This window comes from Vidua macroura, chromosome 1 (assembly GCF_024509145.1).
Source record: "Vidua macroura isolate BioBank_ID:100142 chromosome 1, ASM2450914v1, whole genome shotgun sequence".
Classification (NCBI taxonomy): Eukaryota; Metazoa; Chordata; class Aves; order Passeriformes; family Viduidae; genus Vidua; species Vidua macroura.
In genome coordinates this window covers 125,353,777-125,377,913 of record NC_071571.1, presented here as the reverse complement: position 1 = coordinate 125,377,913, position 24,137 = coordinate 125,353,777, and the positions used below count along the sequence as shown (strand labels likewise).

General features: G+C 44.3%; 1 protein-coding gene across 6 annotated transcripts in view; it reads left to right on the top strand.

The window, feature by feature from the left end:
* The first annotated feature begins 226 nt into the window (after positions 1–226).
* TPD52 (tumor protein D52) overlaps positions 227–24,137 on the top strand; it is a 41,019-nt gene continuing 17,108 nt past the window's right edge. For 3 of the 6 annotated variants that reach the window (XM_053977298.1, XM_053977290.1, XM_053977283.1), the window contains exon 1: positions 227–336. In XM_053977298.1, coding sequence (XP_053833273.1) covers positions 315–336 — 22 coding nt within the window. In that variant the 5' untranslated portion in view covers positions 227–314. Of the gene's footprint in view, positions 337–23,709; positions 23,960–24,137 lie in introns of those variants that run through there. The other 3 variants (XM_053977306.1, XM_053977314.1, XM_053977325.1) reach the window with 3 other exon arrangements.

The following is a 24,137-nucleotide window of genomic DNA, read 5'->3' as shown; positions in this document are numbered from 1 at the left end:
GCCGGTGCCACGCGGCGTCAGCCAGCACACGCCGAGGTGCAGCAGCGCAGGTGCAGCCAGGGTACAGCCGGTGAGGGTCTGACCGAGGGGCTGCCTCGGGGGCGGCTCACTGTGCGGGCCGTGCCGCGCTCACCTGCGCGGGGCGGGCGGCGCTCGCTCACCTGGGCGGGACGCGCCGCTGAGTGACGGGCGGCGGTCCCGCCCCGCGGGCACGGGCGGTGCCTCCGCTGCCACCCGGGCGGGGGCGGGCGTCGAGCCGAGCCGAGCCGAGCCGGGGCAGCCGCGACGGGCACCGGGCCGGGCGCGGGGCCGCCATGGAGCCCCCGAGGGACCAAGGTAGGGCGGGGGGTGGGCGCTGCCGCTGCCCCCCGGGCGGCTGGCGGCGCTGGCGCGGCGGGGACGGCGGCGGCTCTCGCAGCGCTTCGCTGTTCGGCCCCGACCTGCCCTGCCCTGCCCAGCTCAGCCCTGCCGGGCCGGGCAGCGCTGGGGCCGGGGCGGTGCGGAAGGCGCTGCCCGCGGCCTGGGCAAGGCTGCGCCGGCCGTCGGCTCGGGAAATGCGGAACGGGGGCCGGGCGGCGGAGCACGGGGCGGCTGCCGGGCCCCCCCAGCCGCGGATGCACGGGCAGCGCATCCCGGCCTTCCCGCGGCGCCTCGCGGGCAGAATAAACTTTCTACTTTCACCCTGCAGTAAAGCTCTTCCATTATACGAGTGTGCAACTTTCGATTGACCAGCGCTGTTCGCAGGGTTTGTTCCCTTTTAATTCTCCCCAGCCCGGCGTTGCTCCACAGCTGGCGGCTCTGTTTGGGCAGCTGTCCCTCGGCCCCTGAGCGGCAGCAGGGCTGGCGCCTCTGTGGCTCCGTGGTGTTTCACTGGTGTGCATTTTGCCTGAGAAGACTGGTGTCCTGGCTGCCGTGGCTGCAACACTTCCTAAAACTTCATGGTTTATTGAGACCCAAAAACCTTGGGTCTGCTTGCCCAAGATAATAGTTGGTGTCCTGATGAAAGCTGACATGAATGCAAGCAAAGCACCTTCTCTTGCTGTATAAGCTTATCCCACAGAGGTGTATTACATTTATCCAGCCCATTCATGAATAGTTGGAGCCTTTTATATGGTGTGGTACTAAACGACACGCCAGCTGCTCTCCCGTGGACGAGGTAGGGCAGGCTGAGGTCACTAAGTTAGCTGCAGTGAACTAGCAGGGGTGCTTGGCTCAGCTCGTGTCTGTGCCCTTGGGCTGATTTCATTCAGGGTTTTCCTGCTTGGGATGGCAGGAAGCCGACACTTGTGGCCCGTGGGATGTTGGAGGTGCAGGAGCTGCTGGGAACGTACCCCTTATTCTGCCACGGTCAAGCTCTGTGCTCTGCCAGCTGAGCAGGCACCAGCCTTGATTTGCTCCCAGTTAAGTGTTTTGAGGATTGTGTAGTACATCTGTACAATTAACAATCCCTTCTGAGTTTCTCTGTGCTTACAGAAAAGGTCAGGCTGTCTCTGCCTGACCAGAAGGTAATCTGGTGAGGGGCTGAATCACCTCAGGGAGGTTCCTTCAACCATTTTGAAGTCCTGTGTCTATCTTCAATATAAGTATAAATTAAAAACAAAACAAACAAAAAAACCCCGACAAACCCCCCCCAAAAAAAGAAAGAAAACAACCCCCAAACCCTATTCTTGGGTACCAACAAACAGAATTGTGCCAGAAAATAGCACAACTGTCAGTCCCTTCAGAATTTTAATTCCAACTGCAGGAGCATTAAATACTGATTAAATACTGATTTCAGTATTTGTCTCAAAGTTCTTGAGGCTCTCCTATAAAAAAGGTAAAGATCTTTATTGCAATTGCAGGGTCTTGAACAACTTCTGATAGGAAAAGAGAGTAAAATAACATGATCTTTTGAAAAACGTTAGTGACAGTCCTGACACTTACCAGAGGCTTGTTTGGCTATTGCACTCATTTCTGTTATAAATTGCTTTCTATAAAGAGGGTGTTGCACCTCAGGATGTTTATCAGAATAGTGTACCTAGTGTGATGTAAGGGACTGTTACAGAGCAAACGTGGTGCAACACCTTCTTCCTCTGCCTTCTTTTTGGAGTAATTATGCTGTTTTCTCTTCATGGTGAGGTGGAAATCTGCAGGTACAGTGGGAAAATCTAGAATAGTCAACACACTTGTGCCAGTTAATTAAAGGCTTCTAATACCCTGACAATTAGACTTCAAAGACCACCTTTCTTGGCAAACTGGAGTGCTTGCATTGGAATCTGCTTAATGATAAAATATTATTACTCACTAAAGCCAACATATATGGTTAAAGTCCAGGCCATCAGGTCCTGTCTCTGGTGCCAGCATAAACATTCTGGATTACTGCTTCCAAACAGAAATTAATTTGTTTAAAATTGCGAGTCAGAGGTTGCACTCTTTGTTATTATGGTGACAGCTTTCTCAGATAGCTGTAGTTTAGAGGTAGGAAGAAAATCTAGGTTATGGTTAAGACTGCAGCCAAACTAGACAAAGCTAATGCTCCAGGTGTAGAACGTGCTTAAGTCTCTCCTCTCTCTTGAGCAGTCAGGTTTGGTAACAGTCCTTAAAATGTTGTTCCTAGCCTACCACCAGCAGCATCAGAATCACTGAGCAACTTTTCACTTGAAATGTTTTCCTTGAAGGATATTTGGACTGGCTGGATGGCTCCATGTGATTCTCAGTGCACTCCAACAGCTCTGGAAATAGGTCTCCAAGCACTCTGAGTCTCTTGCTCTGTGATTAAAGGCACCAAAGCAGTAGTGTCAGCTCAAGCCAAATGGATATAATATTACCCTGAGATGAGGAGTTCCTTCTTCTGTTGCTTTGCTTTAACTTGTCATGAACAAAAATCTGATTCACTGTATGGGCTTAGTTGCTGAATAGATTAATAACTGCAGTTCTGCTTTCACAAAGATGCTGCTGTCCCCTCTTCCTCCCTACTCCCCCTCTGCCAAAAGAAAACAAAACGCCCTATCCAAACCACAACCACACCTGATTTTGCTTGCAAAAAGAGTCTCTCTCTGACTTGCTGCTGTTACTGTTGGTGCTGATACAGTTTACCAGTGGAAAAATAAGGATGAAGCTGCCCCTACAGTGGAAGCAGTGTTCTAAGTGAGGAAATTGTGCCACTGAGCAGTCTCACAAACACATGCACCACAGCACAGTTATCTGGTAATGCTCCGTCTCCAATGTTCTGTTCAGGGGTTCCTCTTATGCTTCAGCAACACTTCACTTATGTAATCTGGTGTCTTTCAAAATCTTCAGGCTTTCGTGGTACTTTAAAGGAGTCCCAAAACACTACATGTGATTTCTGGAGAGACTATGTAAGGCTATCTTTTCCTGGAGCCTTGACTTGCACTTTTGGGGCTGACAGAATGGACTTTAATATTCTTTTTCGTGCAGAAAGAACTTGTTGCTGGCAGTAGGACAAGGTTTCCCCCATTATCCATTGGACAAAGCTGCACCTTTTCCTACTGCTTTGTTTGTTTTCTTATCACTAGGTACTTGCAGTACTGTATGATTTTTTTTTCACTTAATGTGCAATTGTGAAATCAAACACTTGTAAGTAAATACAAGTGGACAGCTGTTGTAGGAACTGCAAAGAAAGAATGATTCTCTGAGCTGAGTGTCTGTAGCAGTGACTTGAAGATGACAGAAATATCAGAAGACTTAAATGAGTAGGCCCATTGAACAGCAGCAGGCTTTAATTTCTTTTGCAAGAAAAACTGTATTGGTGGGGAAAACCTTATTCTGACTCAGGCTGAGGGTCCTGACTTGGTGGGGTGGCATTACAGAGTTATTTGATGGCATTGTTGTCATCCTCTCTCAACCAGTGCATGAATGAGGTACAGAAATGTGGGGGATCAGTGTGCTGTGTTGGAGGGACACTGGAGCAGCTGATGCACAACTGTTGGGTGGGCAGCTGGAGGCTGGAGCAGTGTCAGCTGTTCCTGCCTTCTGCAGTGCTTGAGCATTGGAGGGTGACTTGAACTCTTCATTCATACTCACACCCACTTCAGTAGGATATGGAGAAGGGGGCCCACCCAGTGCTCCAACTGTGGAAAGAATCTGTTGCTTGTGGTGTGCATGGATCCTTTTCCCTGTTCCCTACAAGGAATGCTGTCCCAAGCAGTCAATACAGTCCTTCACTCCGGCAGAGTAAGGTCTACTCTCAGACCTTTTGGTGCAGGGAAAGCTTAGCTAAGGATCTATGTCCTTTGATCCTCCAATGAGGCCAAGCTGTAACTGCTCGGGGCTTTTAAAATCTGACATGAACCTGATGCAATTCCTTTTTATTTCTGTTTCCCACACCTTGAAGCAGCCCACGAGTTCCCCCTTTCTCCCACTGCAAATGCCCACCAAAGCAATGGGAGGCCTCGGAGGCTCAGGCTGACATTTCTGGCCTAGAATAAAGCAGTGCAGCTTGGCTTTGGTTTAAGAATGTGCTGGTGGAGGCTGAGCAAGTGCCTTGCTCTGCTTGATCTGGATGCTTTGTGGGTAAAGTGGGAACAGCTGGTTTTCATGGCTGCCATATGTTAACACCTCTCCTGGCCCGGGCACGAGTGCTGTTGAGCTGCTATGAACTGTGCTTGGAAGCTGCAGAGCACAGCCCCTTCCATCTGCAGGGGCTCTCAGTAACCACATACTGCACTACTCTGCCTTGGGAATGTTATCTCTATTCATTTTTATGTCATTTGTATCTCTATTCATGCTCCTGTCTTTCTTGTATGTACATTTTTTCCCCTTGTCTTCTACAGCTGCTGAATACAGCAGCCTTTGACTAACAACTTCTGCTTTGTGAGCCAGATGTCAGTATAGTCCCAGGAGGAGCTGGGTGATAGAGGAAGTGGATGTTGGGGCTTCTGATGCTTTCTGCCATGCACTGACCCTGCTGGGTAAGGATATCCCAAAATCTGCTTTGGCTGACCTTAGTGTTGTAAAGGCTGCGAAGGCTTTGTCCTGTTTCTTCACAACTGTTTGCTCCTTTAACAGGAAGATGTCCTGGCAGTTTTTTTGGCAGGAAATCCCTTAGCCAGTATAGAAAAGTCTTGCAGGAAAACAAGGGACTAGATTTGCCATGTAAAATCAGTGAGCTGTTTGTGGATTGCTGATTCCTGAGGGTGCTGGACATTGCTGCAGGTAGGGGAGGATATGTGCTATATCTCTTCAAAAAGTGATGTTTCCATGGCAGCAGATACAGTGCAGGGAGTGTTCTTGAAAGCCAATGTTTTTTGACTAATTTCCAAAAGAAAATAATCTAACCTCCTCCTTAATTTAATAGGAGAGAACAACAGTGTCATTTGCTGAGCCATGTAGCAGACACCTGATGGGTGTGGGGTTTTTGTGCTTTTGCAAGATGCTCCCCTCCAGGTAGGAGAATGATGACCCCACTGTTTCCTTCACTGGAGTCTTTGTAATATGGGCACTTCTGATTTGAGATTTCCTGTATGGAGGAAGGGAGGTGTTTACCCTTGTTCTTTTAATATCCTGCAGTGAGTAAGCAGAAAAATGTCAAACAAAGCATGACTGAAAGGGAAAGCAAGCATTAAGTGAGATTAAGCACTAAATTGAAATGCTCTTGTTCAGCCAACACAGTCACTCTGTGTCAGCTTCAATTTAAGTCTCCAGAGGCACAGCTTTCTTTCCTGTTAAAGGTGGAGAGTGTCTTCAAAATTGCTTGTGTTTGGGTGTGTTAGCCAGGGAACCTTCACTGAAAAACCTTGTATTGGAGGACAGGCTTTCTACTGCAAGTCTTCCCTTTTGAAAAGGGCTGCAGTAACAGACCAGCTACCCATAACTTTCTAATCTGGATCTCTCCTGAAGGTTCAGTGTCACTTTGCCATTTCCTCTTACTTGTCTTCCTCCTTATCCTCTGCCTCTGGTTAAGGGAGCAGAAGTGAAAGAATATATAGCTGTGTGTTGGCTTTGGCTGTTTGGCAGAATTATACCATGAGTCAGGCTAACTGGTCTGGAGTATCCTTGCCCTTCTATGAAAACACATATTTCTGGCAGAGTTATAGATGGCTGTAGGGATTTTCTGCTAGTGCAAGTATAAGTACAGCTGCAGGAGTCTGCAGCCATTGGTCCCTGGATGGGGTAGGGGGAGCACCACAGCAAATGCTGGTGTGTGGAAAAATGCTCATTGTGCTGTTACTTGCTTGTGAGCAGAAAGGGGTGGATTGATGCTATCTAGAGAGAAACCAGCGCTACTGCTGTGGTGTGAATGCTGTTGCTGAAAGAGGCAGCTTTCCTGTTTTGCTAGCTGACTTCTCTATTCCAGAGTGTGAGAGCAGAGAGAGCAGAGCAGTAAGTGTCCTTGGATGCTGACTGACAGTGGACTGGCCCAGCAAATGCTGCCTTGGCCAAGCCTGGAATGCTCCCTTTCTGCAGAACTGAGGTCTGTAGGTACATGCTGTGACACATGTGGTTTGGAGTGACAGGTTCTGAATGACCCCTCTCCTGCTTGTAGCCTCCCAGCAGAACAACAAATGTGTACTGTGCTTAAAAACTTCATAGATAAAGAGAAAGCACACTTTGTGTGTGTACATGGAAGGAAAACCTGTTTATTGTTAGTGTGATTGAAATTTTAGCAGTCTAATTCAATAATTAGTTTAGAAAAAGACTATTAAGCACATGAAGTCTTAGTAATAATAAAGCTAACATACAAACTTAGTTTCTGCACCTTTTTATTGGTGGTTTATTCATCTTCCCCCTGGCTTCTGAGGCTGGTAGTATCATTTTGGTGGTGGCAAGGATATTAGAGCAGGTTGTCATATTGTGACTCCTTTTCTGGGAGGACTAGAATGGTGGTGGTTTCTTCCTCATTGTAGGATCCACTGGAATCCTTCTGTTATGTTTGCTGTTTACACATCTGCTGTTTCTTTCATGGCTTTGCAAGCTCCATGTTTCATCAAATCTATTATATAAAGTGCCTTTTATATATGTTAGATATTATTCCTTTGTTCTCTGTTATCTCTAGAATAGTTTTGTCCAACTGCACGTCTCCACTGGTGACCGATGACTTTCTTACAGCCATGGGATCTCCATTGTCAACCCTGTGTTCCCTTACTTGTAGCATGCCTATATTCTCATATTCTGTGTCTCTACTCTGAGATGCACTAAGTAAAACAAACCTTCAGGCAAAGGGTAGAGACAGAGCAAGCCTGACAAGTCTCTAGTCCTGGGGCCTTGCAAGCTTGGCTCAAAGCTTTTGTCCTGTCACTAGCAATGCCTGTATTGTACTGTGGAGTAATGAAGAGGCTGGGGAGCACCTGCAGTTTCCTGGGGGTGGTGGGTTAGACAAGCAGAGGCAGAAGAACAGGTATTTTTGCTGTTTAGCTTTCCCTTGTCTAGCAGCTAGAGGGAAGTGGTGCTTCATCCCCCCAATCCCTGGGATGAAAAGATGTGCCAAGGGAGGCAACCTGGGCTGGAGTTGGTGTTTTCAGACAGATGCTTCTCCTGTGCTTTGCTAGGATTGGACTCTATGTATAGCAGTGATGTTGGTTCATGAGAAAAAACTTTAAAAGGTTGAAAACAAAGCTTTGTAAGTAATGTTTTTTAACTGCTCCTTAGCCTGGCAAAGCTGTGTATTTCAGTTGTGAGCATTGGGAATGTTGCTTGTGACTGTTTTGCATTGTTTACTTTTTGCCTAAAGTGTTTTAATTAAACTACTAGCAGGGATCCCCAGATGAGCAAGAAGTGATCTTACTCATGTCTCTTTGTCTGTTCTCTGCCTAAATGTGTATCACATCATGACATTAGAAAGTCTTGATTAATTTGATCAGGATAGCAGAATTTGAAAGAAACTCCCCTTATGCTTCTACTCTAGTCATCTCTGTCTGATGTTCATTGCAGTGTTCTACAGCAGTCCAGTCCCTGGGAATAACATATATTTGCAGCTGCTGCCAGGACAGGCTGCCTTTGAAGAAGGCCATGAACTCGCATCTTCTGATACCCTGTAGTCCCTGCAGGAGTACATCAGAGTCCTGACATGTCCCTTGCTTTTCCTCACACAGATTCCCAGGAATGGGGCTGTACAAGGACTTGTCTATAAGCATCTTTAAAGAAGCTGTCCTTTAAGTAGGAACCAGTACTTCTTACTAAAAAGAAGGGTTGGGGTTGTGAAATGGGCACAGCTCCCACTGACTAGAGTGCACCTTTCTCTTTAGTGTCTGATTTCTCCTTTACTGTTATGCAGAAGAGAAATCCCTTCAGCACATCTCAAAAGTGTTTTGCCTACATCTGAGGAGTCTTGAAAAGCAGGGTGAAGGCAGAGCAGAAAGGCCCCAGATCAATCACTGTTTTTAACCTGCTGACTGCTCAGAGTTGCTTTGAGTACTGCTGGCAGAGGTTAGTTCTGTGCCTGCACACACACAGGCCTTGGTGTGCGTGAGCAGATCACACGCTGCTGTGCAGGCTGTTTCCATAGCACCAAAAAAATCTGCACCAGGCAGTCCCTGAAGAGGCTTTGCTGAGCAGCTGACGTGCATTCAGGGATGAGGAGCATCAGAAGTAGTACCAGCCTAGGCATGGGATGGGAATGGAGCCTGATTTAAATATTGACTTTCCTGTTGCCAGATGTCACTGTCTTGGCAGAAGGAAAACAGGCTGTTTTACTGCAATGTGCTTTGCTTTGAGCTATGAGCTCTTAAAAGCACCATTCATGCTCTGTTTTGTCTCCTCAGCAGGCTACTTGCAAATGTTGTGTTCCAAAACTGGTGGGTTTTTTTTTTGTTTGTTTGTTTGTTTTTTTTTTTTTTGTTTGTTTTTTTGTTTTTTTTTGTTTTTCTACAGGGAGTTTGTTCTTGAGTAAAAGGAAAGACCTGAAATGACTTCTTGTCTTTCTCTTAAGACTGCTTTGGTGCCTGCATAGCAGGTATGTTTTACCTTCTTGTGCTCTGAGTTGTGACAAGCCTTTTTGTCTGTTGCCTGGGCAGACTCTATAGGTGCTGTGCAGCTCTGGTATCCCAAGTATGTCATGGATGAGTCCACCTGCTGTGTTCAGAGCATTGCCATGTGGTCTGTCACCACCTCTGGAGACACTTGAAGGAGCAGGGAAGAGAAGTTCCTGGAGAGGACCCCAAAGAGAATTGTCTGGACATCTAAAGAAGGTCTCAACCCCAGCTTGCCATTGTCTGAAATGGCAGCCTGATGCTATGCTGCTGTTTGCCAAGCAGGTGTTCAGCCCTGATCTTGTTGAGCAAGACTGAGCACATTGTGGGTCTGGTCCCTACTTCTTCCAGGGCTCAGGCCACAGTTGGATCCTTGCACAGTATCTTTTTCCACCAGCTCCTGGTTCAGGGTGTGTGGGGACCTCAGCCCCTAGCTTGTTGGGGGATCGTGTGAGTTATGGAAGTTGTTGTTTATGTACTTTAACTGCCAAAAACTCTACTGCACTTCTAGCTGGCTGCTACTGTCATATGATTTAAGTGCAGTAATTTGGAAGGAGGGGAAGACTCTGAAACATTACTGTTATTTTCTCCAATAAAGCAGTCATTAACTGCAGTAAAGATGTGTTTTAGATACCCACTCTAAACCTCCTTGCCTGAAAACTCTGATGAAGGAATAAACAGTTGCTGCTACCATTTAAAAAACTGTTTACAGCAATCAGTCTTAAATACTAGCCTCCCTAAAATACATTTGAATTTCTTAGTGCGCTTCTTGTAAATGATGAGGTACAACAGAGACACCTGTCTGTACTTTGTGAACTGCTACTTGAGCTTTATATATCGATCTTGTTAACACTTGATGTAGCAGAACTAGTGCGGACACTAAACAGGTAGTAGTATGCTTCTTGGGAAAAGTGAAATGCAGTGACTGAATGTCTCTTTTTGAATATAGTCTTGATTTTTAGATGCACACAAATTTTGCTTTCCTGCCCTTCAGTTTAATCTTTAAATACTCAGTTAACTTACTTGTTTTTGTTTTTCTGGATGAATCTCTGATTAGTGTAGGGCGAAGAATTCGGTTTTGGACTGTGGTGTCTTCAACAGTTGACTTTTCCCAAAGAAATCAGTCTACTGCAAATACATCCTTGATTATTCATTTCCAGCAGTGCTGACATTCAATATAAACTTGTTTAATTCTGTTTAATATCAAAGAAGGAAAAAGCCAGCAGCTCACCAGGTGCGTAACAAGGGCCAGAGAGGCGCTGCATGTGTTGCAGGACGTGGCCTCTGTGTGCTGGGCTGCACGAACTGCCCACTGATTGGATTGGTTGGACAATACAGAGCACTTCTGTAAAGAAGCAGGAGTTTCATGATTTTGCTGGTGTATACATAGTGAGGATCCTTCAGGTTCAAATGTGGTTTGAGGACTTGGTTTTAACAGTCCAGCAATCCTGCAGGGAAGGTGGTTGGTGCTCTCATAGCGCGGCTGCAATGGTGGGTGAGCCGTCTGCCTAATGCACCCCTCTGGGTGCATTGCTTAAAACACCAACTTCTGAGCTGCAGGTTGTTCACACTCTTAAGTGTGGAATTTGTTCCTGTAAATGATTCTGGGTTAAGGCAACCTGCAGTATATCAGTACAGGCTGGGAAATGAAGGGATTGAGAGCAGCACTGCAGAGAGGGACTTAGGCTGGTGCTGGTGTATGAAGAGCTGGACATGAGTCAACGGTGTGCACTTGCAGCCCAGAAAGCCATAACACATCCTGGGCTTTATCAAAAGCAACAGCAGCCAGCTGGTCAAGGGAGGTGATTCTGCCCCTCTTCTTGGATCCCATGGGAACCCACGTGGAGTATTATGTCCAGTTCTGTAGTCTCTAGAACAGGACCTGTTGGACCTGTTGAAGCAGGTTCAAAGGAGGGCCATAAAAATCATTGGAGGGATGGAACACCTATTATATGAGGAAAGGCTGGGAGAAATGAGCTTCTTCAGCATGGAGAAAAGAAGGTTCCAGGGAAATCTTACTGCACCCTTTCAGTAGTTAAAGGGGGCTTATAAGAAAGATGATGACAGATTTTTTAGCAGCACCTGTTGTGATAGGACAAGGGGTGGTGGTTTTAAGCTGAAGGAGGGTAGCTTCAGATTAGATAGAGAGAAATTTTTTATAATGAGGGTGATGAAACACTGGAACAGGTTGCCCAGAGACGTGGTGGATGCTTGATTCCTCAAAACACTGGAGATTTTTAGTGGTCCAATGGAAACACTGGATGGGGCTCTGAGCAACCTGATCTAGTTTAAGGAGCTCCCTTCCAACCCAAACCATTCTATGGTAAAACACAGATACTGTCCAAATCTTTAACTGGGAAACTTACACCACCCTTGAAGGGTATTTGGGGCATCCTGCTTTACACACACCTTTTCACACACCTTCGTGTGTGAATTGCATATGAACATGAGCACTATGGTTCATGAGCAGCAGTGAGCAGGGCTAATTAGTTTCTGCACGTTTCTGAACAGTAGCAAGTGAAACCTCTTGGAGTTGCTGCTTTGAAGCTGAGTGGTTTCGATTGGCTTCCATGCCTGTCACTGTGCAGGTTTTTTGGCATGACAGATTTTTTGGAGATTGCATAAGAAGGAAAACAACTTGAGTGTCAATGGAATCGGCACAGTGACGTGCTGAGTACTTCCTCTGTGGTGGGGAAGTGTTTTTTGGATAAATGGCAAAAGGGAGAGCTTTACTGGAGTGAATGTACAGACTTTCATTCTGTGTTAGCACACTGATATATGGAGTCTTTCTTTAGTATGCTTTTGTTTCTTATTTACAATTCAAAACCAGTCTTCACCTTGGTGAATCCCAGAAATGTACTTCCCGCCAATCCCCTATGAAGAGTATTTTCCTATTCAAAAGTAACTTTTGAGAAAGTGAAAATGTGAGAAGAGGGATACAAAAGTCAAAGCAAGACCTCTGTGTTTTGTGAAGAGGAGCTGAGAATACTTTTTAATATTTTTAGACGGGAAAACTGATGAATTAAGGATAGACAAGTGCCAAGTAGTCTTCCTGTTCCAAGGTAATATTACTGGAGAGGCCTTGTTTCCTTGTCATGCAAGGTGGTGCCAGCAGCATTTCTGAGGGATGTGATGGCTTCTTAGTAATAATGGTGTATCACAGCTCCCTGTAACGGGGCACATTGTTGATTAACAGCTGAGGTGAGGACTAGCAGTATGCAAGGCAGTGTTTCGACTTCCACCTCTTCAATATCCTGGTCAAGTTTTTACCAGAATGAAAAAATGTGGATTGCATTATTCATAGCTATTTAAGCTCTGAGTTATTCTGGGTGTTTTTTTGCGCTGATGGTCGAGCTGTGATGGGCCAAATCTGATGTAACAATAACCTGGGTACCAGCTAGAGCAGTCCTTAACCATAAAGATTGAAAAGTTTACCAGACTAATCTGTTAAACACAATGGAGCCATTAAACTAGGGCATGACCAGTACTCAGAATGGCTATGAATACGTGTATTTTTTTGTTTGACATTTACAGTTGTGAAATGAGCTGTGTGGTAATGTGCAATAGGGAGTGATGCTAAACTCAGATTTCACATCGCAGTGTAAAGCTTTATTCTTGGAGTTTGCACTGATGTTCTGTTTCAGGTCAAAATACTGGGAAGAGGCAACTTGTGGAACAGGCCAGTTCTGGAGCAGCTGGTCACTAAAATCAGTGGAGGCGTGCTTTCTTTACCAGAAAAAAAAAAAAAAAACCAACCACAAATCCCAACATAAAAAAACCACAAACAACCAAACCCACATAAAACTAAAAAAAAAAAACCCCAGTCACCCCCTCCCCTTCCTTTCTTTCATTTCCTGTCTACTTTTAGAGATGAAGCTCAATATCCTTCAAACTTTGGTTCTTTAAACCTGCACCTGCCCGTGTAGTTTTCATCACATCAACTGCACCAGAATCAGGAAAAATGCCTGCCTGACTTTGTGTGCATTAGATAGGTCTTTCCAGTTATGTCCAGTATAATTTATTTCAGTAAAATGAACGGTTAAACTCATTCTACTTACTTCGCTGTGAAATATAAATGAGGAGCCTGTACACTTATGTAAACATGCTGATATTTAGGAAAAATGTCCTTTGTATGGAATAGACTGGAACACAACTAGATGGTGCATAAATATATTAATATTGCTTGGAGATCTTGAGAGATTAGTACTTTCATGATCTGAACCTGCATAGGTTGTACAGCTTGCCCGTAATGTCACCCAGCATCAAAAAATAGCATCTCATGTCCAAAGTCTGATCTGATGGAAGCAGGTATGCTCAAGTCTTCTAGGACTTGGATGTCCTTTAAAGCTTTATATCTTTTTGTGGAATCATCACTGAACAAACTTGCTTGACCCTTATCTTTGCCACCTTGAGCTTTTGGAGTGATTAGTGTTTTATGACTGTCTGTTGATTTATATGACAGCAGTATCTCTCTATGCTAACAGTTTCATTTAATTTACTGACCTAGTATGACTTGGAGTAGGGGCAAATGTCTCTTAACAGGATTTAGTCAGCTCAAGCAGCATTAAAAGTCAGTCAAGGACATATCAATTGGATAAAATCTCAGAGTACATATTAATATAATGGCAGCTTCAGTGGTCATAATAATCTAAAGGTAGATGCATTATCTGCATTATATTAGAAAAAAAAAGCTGGTCAGTGCAGTTGGTTTGTTAGTGAATTGCTGCTGGTTGCTGCATGCACAGTGGTAGGATTCTCCCTCTTATCTGTTAAATGAGATTAAGAGCAGTGCAGAAGCTCACATCCTGAGTTTGTACAATTTGCAGGCCTGGCAGGATGTGTCCAAGGTCCTTTAAGAAGTGATAGCTATTGCTCCAAATCTGTTCGGATGTACTGTAGGAATTGGTGCCTCCCAGCTGGATGTGGAATTTAGCAGTATGGGCAAGCAGCAGCCATACTCCATCTGGAACAGGACACTTCAAATACTGCACAGTTGAATGGGTGTATGATAAAGTGCTGATCTATAAAGGAATAGGTAATGTGTCTTCTTTGATGCTGCAGGGAAAACAACACAACTTATTCTGGGTTTTCAAGTGAGAGATTCCCAGTAATAGTGAGCTGCTGCACAAGTACTTTATACCAGCAATCTGGTAGTGTGCCATTAGCACTGCTTTGTTAGGTCTTACTTTCTTAAGTTTAGGAGGGTGCACTGAAACACTGCAGTGTGAGAAATGTAGATGAATAATAAGGGCTTGTCTTCATTATGGGCTTACTTGCTTGGAAAAGCTGTAAGTGGCTCAGTGTCTATTGTCAGCTTTTAGGTACCTCATGAACAGGCTGGTTCTCTGAAGGGTTTGTAGCAAAACCCATTATTGGCCTAAAGATGTGAAATGACTGGTTGGAGAAGAGGGATCAGGAGCAGGTTCCTATGACCTGAAACATTTCTGAGGCATATATGTCTCTGAATTTATGGTACTAATGCACTTTGCTGCTGACTAGGCAGAGTTTTACAGTTTCACAGATATTTCATACTATGCTGTCAGATAAGCCAAGAGTAGAAATGTTAATAGGATTTCTCTACAGCTTGCTACTTGCAGTTGCTTGCCTTTGAGAAATTGTACTTTAAGTTTTATGTAATTGCACTTGTTTGACAGTACAAGTCAAAATCGTGAACTTACTTAGTCAAGTCCTGAGAAGGGAAAAAAATCTGGTAGTTTGTCATTATTGCTAAGCAAAAAGCTGATCTTTATCCTGGATAGCAGAATAAGGTGCCAGGATACAGCAGGAGTGCACCTTAACCATGCAACAGTAACTTATGTGTGGTAAAATTAGCAGTACTTCTAGAAAATGTCACTCCTTTTGGTGTTACGTGTGCATCCTTTGTGGAAGCTCATGTGGAGATTACTGTGCTCTGACTATTTTGAGGAGATTTGTGTGGTTGTGCTAAAAATTACTGTGTCCTGAGCGCAGAAGTGACTCTCCCAGTGCTTCTGAAGGGCAAGCTGACATTTCTAGATGAACTGACATGTGTTTGGAAGCTTTTGTATCAGCTTTTTTTGGGCTGAGGAACTTTGCTAGGGGACCCTGAGAGCATGCAGTAGAAAGAGGAGTGGAGGAGTAAAGGAAACTGCACTGGAGTGGATGAAAAATAAAAAATAAATTGAGGAGTCTGAGAAGGGAATTCAAAGACTTAACTTGAGCCTAGTTTTCCTTGGGTTCTGTACAACTGATAAAAGGGTAAAACAAGGAGAGGCTCCTGCTGAAAGGCAGCATTAGCTCAATGACACCAGTAGTTTGTCTACTGCAACTTTTTCTTTCTGTACAAGAGTGAACTCTTCCTGCTGCAGAGGCATACATTCATTTCCCTCCTGGAGAAGGGGTGTCAGGTGGAAGTAGATGGCTTTTGTACTTGCCAAGAGCTGCTTCTGCATCTGAAGTCACATGTCAGGCCCAAAAAGTTGCTTGCTCATTCATTTAGTGAGCGAAATGTAAGCCTGTTCCTTTTATGAAAATACAGGAAACTTTTTTCCCCTCCCAGAATCTGTCAGCTACCTTTCTCCTGCAGCCTCATAACAGAAACCAGCATAGTCTCTGCTGCTGCAAATGGTTTTGCTTTGCTTGTCAGCCATCATAATATTCCTGTACACTGGGTAGATGTGTAAAAGTGAAAAGTCTCCCATGAAGTCTCTGTCCATATCTCAGTTTAGAAAGTGTGGGAGAAAATGGTACTTTATTCTGTCAGCAGGTAGGTATTTGTAAATCTACTTCACAAGATGAAGGGTGGGCCACAGACCTGCCCTAAGGCAGGGTGCCAGGACCCCTTGTGTTCCTGAAGAAGAGAGGTCCCTGGAGGATCCTTGGATAATATGAAGGAGCAGCCTGTGACCTATTACAGCCATTGTGTTAGTCACAGGATAGTTAAGGTGGGAAGGACCTCTGGAGGTTCAACCCCTCTATTAGGGCAGGGCCACCTGGAGCTGGTTGCCCAGGACCAAATCACAGAATGATTTGAGTTGGAAGGGACCTTAGTGCTCATCAGTTCAACCCCCAGGCATGGGCAGGGATGCCACCCACTAACTACATCAGGTTGCTCAGGGCCCATCTAACCTTGTCTCGAACACTTCCAGGGATGGGGTATCTACCACTTCTGGGCAACCTGTTCCAGTGCCTGACTGAAAAAAACCCTCTGACAAAATAATTTCTTACTAATGTCTAGTGTAAATTTCTCCTCTTTTAGTCTGAAACTGTTCCCCCTTGTCCTGTCACTATCTACCTACAAAGTAAAAAGTTGTTCTTCCTCTTTTACAAGTCCTCTTTAGGTACTGGAAGGCCACAATAAGGCGTCCCTGGAGTCCTCTATAGGCTGAACAACCCCAACTTCCTCTTTGTAGGATCTCTCATAGAGAGATCATCTTTGTGACCTTTCTCTGGATCAGCTCTAGCAGGTCAGTGCCCTTCTTTGCTGAGAACTTCACAGCTGGATGCTGTGCTTTACTTGGTGTCTCTCAAGGGCAGTGTAGAGGTGGAGAATCCTCCTTTGACCTGCTGGTCACTCGGCTTTCAATGCAGCCCAGGATGTGTTTGGCTGTCTGGGCTGTAAGCACACACTGGTGGCTCATGTCCAGCTTTTTATCCACCCAAATCCTTCTCTGCAGGGCTGCTCTCAAGGACTTCTCCTAGCCTGTACTTGTATCTGGGATTGTCCTGACTCAGGTGCAGCACCTTGCACTTGAACCTGTTGAATTTGATGAGGTTCTCATGGGCCCACTTTTTGAGTTTCTCCAGGTCCTTCTGGGTGGCACCTTGTCCTTCTGTTCTGTCACCTACACAGTGCAGCTTTGTATCATCTACAAACTTGCTGAATGTGCAGTTGATGCCACTATCTGTGTCATCAATAAAGATATTAAAGACTACTGGTCCTTGATATCCATGTCCACCTTGATGATCATGTCCAGATGGGTTTTGAATATCTTCAAGAATGGATTTTGTGAAGTACTTACCCTAAACCCGTGTTCCTTGCATCAAATTGTGTGCTGCTTGGCTGCTTCTGTACTTCTGCCCTTGATAGTAAATGATGGAATTTCTGTGCTACATCAAATCCAGGCATCAACTTGGTAATTACATGGTGGGAGCTACTGAGTACCACAAGCAATGAAGATTTTGTCGGTATTATTAAGGTACTGCTAAGACTACAGAGGGTGATTTTTTTGGTATTTTTGTTTTTAAATACCATTATATGTAATTCAGCTTAATGTGTAATTTAATTTGCTTTGTTCTTAAAACCTCAGTGCCAATTTCATGGTGGGACCTGGTAACATAGGGTCGTGATGGTGGACTTTTCTGGAGCTGCTTTTCAGAAGTGGAGGCTCTGGGATGCTGTGTTAAAAGAGGGAGGTTTGCTTTAAGAGTGCAGAAAAGCAGTCTTGTCTTCTGAGGGAGGCTGGGAGTCACTCCAGAGTCACTCAAATAAAACTTTTAATTAGATTGCAAGATTACACACTGAAACTTTGCTTGAGACAATCCCATTTCTGCACTGCAGTGTTCCTAATCTTTTCCAGCTATCATTTAGCTGGAGCTCAGCACTGTTTCTTTACATTTTTGACAGGATCAGTCTCTTGCCTGAGGGATGGGAGTCTATAGAGAACGGCAGCATAACTGGGATAAGTGGCTGAAGTGAAGTAACTAAATACATTCCTCTGAAATCTACCTGACAGTGTTTTGACTCTGTTAATCTCACTTAGAATTGTTCCTCTGTGTTTGCAGAGTTTGATCTGACTTCTCCAAAGTCAGTGCAAACTCTGATCACTGGTTCTGTGGTGGTACTCTGGTTTTGGCCTCGTCCTTTTCCGTAGATCAGAAAGCTTTTCACCTGTTACTGTTGGAGCTGAAAAATGTGAGCTTTGAGCACTGTTTGAGATACACAACTTTGTCATAAATCTGGGATTTCTGCCTAATCTTCTAAATGCTGAAACACTTGCAAGGTAGTAGAGAATATGTGCAAATATAGAGAATATTGTCTGACGTGAATGGGTTAAGTGTTTTACTGTAGTGTCAGCTTGTCTAGTCACAAAATATGCTGGAGCGTGGATCTACTCCCTCACAAGAGCTCAGGAAATTAGTCTGAGTTTATAATTGGATTGAGAGGAGAGACGAGAGCTGCTGCCTTCGCCAAGACATGCGTCAGCTGTCTGAAATACTGTGGGCTGAGACTTTGGTTTAAGAGAAGAGCAATATTGGCAACCCTGTGATCCCTACCTGTAACATTTGGAAATGTTTGTGTTCCAGGGAGATACATCTTTGACGAGGTGGTGGTTATTGGTGGTGGTTTTTTCTTTGGATTTTTTTGTTTGTTTTAATAAGAGTAAGTGAAGGCAGCACTTAGGCTAAAGAAAGTGCTGGAGAAGATATTTCTGTACAAAGAACTGTACTGAATGATGTAGTTGTATCAGGCAGAGCTTGTCCAGAGAAAGCATGTGGAGGAGGCTGAAGTACTGAGATTAATACGGTGTTGAGTTGTACCCTGCTAGAAGACAGCAGATACGTAACCCCTTCAGCAGATACTTAACCCCTGCTGACCATTAATAACGGGGCTGCAGAAGCCTGTGCTGGTACTGTTCAGGAATTGCTGTAGCTGTGCAGCTCCATTCATGTAATGCACAAATCTCAGGGGACTGAAAGAAGTGTCTGCTGATAAAAGAAGGGGAGATAGCACAATGTGAAAATAGGAGCACTGATGTACAAATTTCAGGCTTGTTTATTCTTTGGGTTTCTGTCCTCTTACTTCACAGCATCTTTTTCTCTTAATGCAGTTTTAAGGTCTCAGATCAGGTGCTGAAAGGCTTTACTTGTCTGTAAACTGGTAAGACTTAGAAGATCAAATTGATGCTACAGAATCTAGATTGATTTAAGATGCTTAAATAGCTTTATGGCTCTTAAAATGGCTTATGCCGTATAAAACTCTGTTGGAGTGGGGAGAGGAACCTGACTGTTGCTGCCTGATTGGGATCTCCTCGGAAAGATGGGGGTGGTGGAACACCACCTGGCTGGAAATCTTTGCCCCAGACACACTTACTTGAAGGCCTCTTATCAATCTTGCCTCTTAGGAGACTGCAGAAATTGAAATTCAGACCAAGTATAGGCTGAGAAGGCAATTGAATCTCCACAGGCAACCTTGAAAGAAGAGGCTGAATCTTTTTGCTATGCCCCCAAAGAGCAAGTACTTCTTGCACCTCTTCCCCCTCTTTGTGAACACAGTCTTCCCATCATTTTCCCTCGGTTTCTTTTGCTTGCTTGATTAAGTGCTGGAGTCATGACAGCCTTGCCAAAAGTATGAGCTGTGGTGCACAAGTTTGGCAGCTCCAGGTATAATCAGGACACAAACACAGGATGTTCAATGTGGTGAAGGTGCCTATGTAACTCTCTGATCCACTCTATCAGAGTAGATCTTGTGGATTGGTTATTTGGATAGCTTTGTCCAAAATATTGTTTAGATCATGTCTTAGGGTAGCTTCTGCATTCCTCCAGTCCTGAGGCATGAGTGGTAGCCTTTCCTGGGTTTAACTGTTGTATTAAACACTACTGAATACATAGCTCAGTTTCTTCGAAGCCTAGAGGTGGTACTCATTCATACTTCCTCAGGAAACTTCATCCTACTTTCTGTAGGGAAGGAGGGATATAAGGTTTCCATGTATAAACAAACTGTTGTTCTGCTAGACCTATATGTGGGAAAAGCAGTTTCTCCACAAGGCTACCATGAATTCCTATCCTTGCTCAGCTGCCATCAAGGTAGAAGTGCTTCAATACTACATTGCATTGCTTAAATGTTAAAAGTTGCAGACCTGGGTAGCAGGTGCTAGCTGAAGAAAGAATCATGCCTGAGACTAAGCAGGCAAATATCTGATGAAAAGTGTTAGCTCAAACTTAACAGCTTTTCTAGGTGTGGAGGGAGTTCCCTTCCTTATGGTTCATGAGGTGCACAATCTTTACTGATTGTTAATGCTAAATAGCTACCTGGGAAAGCTTTAAGTACACTCTGTAACCTTAACATAGGAGATTACAACATCGTTTATGGTAGGAATTGTGATGGTAGTGCTTTGCTGAGGCTTGCCAAGCCTTCCTGAGACACTTTGGACATTCAGTTGAACTTGTCAGTGATTGGTTCAAGCATCCTTGACATAAGATATCTACCTTTGTGCCAGTCTCTCAGACACCAGCTTCTAAAATGCCATAGATTACTTAAGTACTAACCTCTAAGTTATCCTGAGGTGTTAAGGGCAAATGAATGCTTATTCTGGAACAGCAAAATCTTCGGGTTTAATCCCTTGCATAGTAAGCAAAAAAACACTGCTACTTCGCTCTGGAACAGCTCCTTCCTTAGACTTCAAAATCTTTGCAGGTATCTGCTTTGCAGGTATCAAGACCTTGCAGGTGGTATCTGCAGTAACAACCAAGGTACACAGTAAAACTGAATTTGCAATGCAGGGCAAAGAACAGAGATACTTGAGGATGCACAGTTAATTACTCTAAGCCATGTAACAGAAGCCTAAACTTACGCTTCAGCACTTCCCAACCCTGGGAAGGCAGCATCCATCTATTAAGGGTATGGCTGTACAACCTCAGTTCCACCTCCAGCCAGCTGCAAGTTCTCTGAATCATTGTGAAGGAGAGGAAACCCCATCCAGCAGGATATTTTAGTCATGGGAGGGCCCTTTAGAAAGGCCTCATAATGTGCCTGTTTTCATAGTGTACAGAAATCTTGATTGCTGTGACTGTAAGAGCTGCTAAACTGGTCAGAAAACTTCACACTGCAGAGAAAAACCTTGCTTTTTTGTTCTGTGCAGCTGCTGTCTGTCATCACCATCCTGCTTTGTTTCCTAAGGCCATCACTTGAATTTGGAAAATCTCTTGGAGAGTGATTCATTCCTCCTCCAAATGCACCACAGTGAGCAGAACCTATTTTCTCTAGACTGGCTTTAGGCAGTGTGGGGGAGTGCTGCCTTGCTCTGCCGTGAATCCCTGGATGTGCTAAGGAACTCTGGGGAAGAAGCAGATAAAATGATTGTTATGGCTGGCAGGGGATCTCTTAAAACTAGGGATTGTCTTCCCTGAAGTGGATGAGTTAGGAATGACAGCCTAGAAGTTGTCCTACAGGAGATTTGGAAGGGTGGACTGCAGTCCTTTCTCTCTACAGAGAGATTGACTTATACTTCAGTTTGAAACCATCAAATTTCCCTAAGTGATGAGGAAGAAAACAGCTTCCTTCATCACCAGATGGGATTTGTACCTGGTAAAAGAAAGGAGCAACACTCCTGTAAACTGCAGCAGGTAAGAAAGCAGGAGGCTGATGTGTTTAGGTGATGTGTTCGGTAGGTGCTGTAGCAACCCATCTGTATGGCCACTATAATTGAGCAAAGAGAGGAACTTGAAGTAGGGAGCACTTGCATGGTGTCCCTCTCTTGGCAATGACCTTAGAACAGTAATATATCTGTAATATTTCTAAAAACTAGAGATTGTCTTGGGTGACTTTTGGGCTTGTGCTCAGGCTATGCATAAGGAGGAACAAAAGCAGAATTCAGTCTCTCAGGTGGCGGCTCAGATTTGTAATTCAGCAAATCTTCCCTGTAAGCCACATATATGTTCCAGCAGTGTGCTACATCCTGTATGTCTCTGACTACTCTGAAGAGGTGTTGAAGAGTTTGGCCAGTACAGATTTCTGTCAGTAGGGGTGGCAGGCCAGGTCAGTGGTTGAGACTGGCAATCCAGATGTCTCTAGGGACATGAAACCAACTTGTGCACTATAAAGATATAGGAAGAGTACCAGATTTTTTGGAATGGTTGGTAATGGGTAAATCTGAATGTAGGGAATTTCCTGTAAAAACAGGAATGTAATGTTTGCTCCAGGAAATGCCTAGGAAATGGTGTTCTTGATTGTTAGCAGGGATCAACAGATTTTCATAAGGGGTTCTTTTTCCTATAACAACTACTTGCAGTTGTAGCCAGCTAGCACTGACCAGTGTTAAAGTGAATTATTATCTAGGGTTAGGAAAAAGTCCTAGGATGTAAGCCTCCCCTTCTCTCTGCGTTGGGAGAGTGATGGTAGAAAACACCCAGCTCTTTGTGTGCCACATCGGATAACTTGTCATTTTACCTAGCCCAGTTAGCACAACTACTGCCTGAGCCTTTTGCTCAGAAGGCAGCCCCTGACTGCTGAGTTATACAAGGGAAAGCTGTGAAGCACAATCTGTAGCTGTTCATGTTAACAAACTTGGTTAATAGAGTATATTATTACTGTAGCTGTGTTACAGTTCTCTGCTGCCTCTGGATGCTTTAACTACAATATGTGACCAAAGCTTTGACCTTTGCCAGATGAACTTTGCAGTATTTCTGGCAGATGGCACAGCCACGTGTCAGAAATGCAGGGGGGCATTCTATTTTCTTTTCAGTGGGTTTGGAAAATAGCAGAGACCTGTATTTCAGGCTCCAGCACTCTCATTGTTATGAACCTGCAGGTACTCTGCACCAGAAGTGAATGTAGGTCTTTAGCCTAAAGGATCTGCTTTTTAATTAGCTGGAAGGTCTGTTCCTGTGGCAACTGACTGACTGCAGTGGAAATGGGAAGTTAAAATTCCAGAAGGGGGGTGTCTTTTCTTCTCATATGCCCAGGAATTACTTTGCTTGGACTTGACGTCGGAATGCTGCAAGGCTCCTTCACTTCTCTGGAATATTGCCTGATCAGTAATGCCTAATCAGCTCTGTCCTTACTGTGCAGGAAAAGATTAACTTACATTTGATTATGCTCCTCTGTGTGCAGGCTGCAGTGAGGATCCCAGGTGAAGATGTGGGGTTTGGGAGGAAATTGTTGCTCAGCTCTAAAGATGATCTACATTGCTAGCAATCTTGTGTTTTCAGTAAAAGAAGCTGACCTTGAAATAAAAATAAAACAATGTAGTGAAGTGCTGCAAAACTGTGCTGAGTGCCTCTTTTAGGTAAGAAGCATTTCTGCTTCCCAGAGTTGAACCGTAAAGGCCTGGCATGAAGTCAGATGGCTTATGTAAGTTATCTTTCTTTATGGTGTATGTGTCAAAACATAAATACGTTTCAGGCAATGCATTTCTGCTGTTACTGGCTGCTCTAAACAATGCTGGTTGAAGCACCAAGGACATAGGACAGTGTACTTCATAAATATTTAACAACCCCCTCCCCCGAACAAAACCCCCTCAGACCCAGATACGTTTAGCCTCATGAGCAAAAATCATAATGCACATTAGAATGTTCATCAATAAACCTAGGAGGTGTTTATAGCCCAGCTTTCAAAGAGGAATGCTGCTCTCTCCTATTCTGAACTTGCACTATGGTGTGAAACCTGGGCAACAGAGACTGAGTTCTCACTAGTGGTTATTACACTGATGGAAACAGCTGGAGAAATAGCTATGCACACAGAATTTTCCATTAATCAGAGGAAAAAGTCCAACACAGATGGTATATAGGATAGATTACGGCTGGTAATCCTTTTGTGTCCTAGAAGATTAAGGATATCCTGGTGTAGCTGCAGTCAGCTGACCTTTTTTTATTTAAACGATTGAACATAGTTGATGCAGTTCTGCAGAGGACCAAGGCTCTTCCAGAAGCCATGAGTGGTGCACTGTGAATGTTTGTTAAAGGAACGGTCTGTTTAAGTTCTGCCTCAGTTATAAATTTACAGGAACTTAACTTTGTGCCATGTAAACAGCAGCAGCTACAGGATGGCTAAGAAATCACTTGCTAGACAGCTCTATCATATATAGCAGAGCTGAATTCTCTGAGGAGGCACAGTGAGTGTCATGTGCAGAAATGGAGGGTTTCTGAATCCTGATGTCTGGGTCACCCCAGAAAGCGAAGATGAATGCTTCAGTGGAAGAAGAGGATGGCTGCGCACGCTGAACTGTCTGGCATGGATCTGTATGAGGATTACAAATCACCCTTCGATTTCAATGCTGGAGTGAACAGAAATTATCTTTACTTGTCGCCTGGCATAAACCTTTCTCCACCTGGATCACCTACACTGGCAAAATCTGGTAACTTCCTTCTCTTCCTTCCTTAAAATCTCTACATGAAATGTGTAGCAATTAATACCTATAAAACTTCTCAAATTAAAAATCTATAAAAGTTGGCCTCCTGTTAATTCTGGTAGTGTGTTAGCTTCAGTATGTCATGTAGATAATATCTCATACATTTACCAGCTTTACATTATTT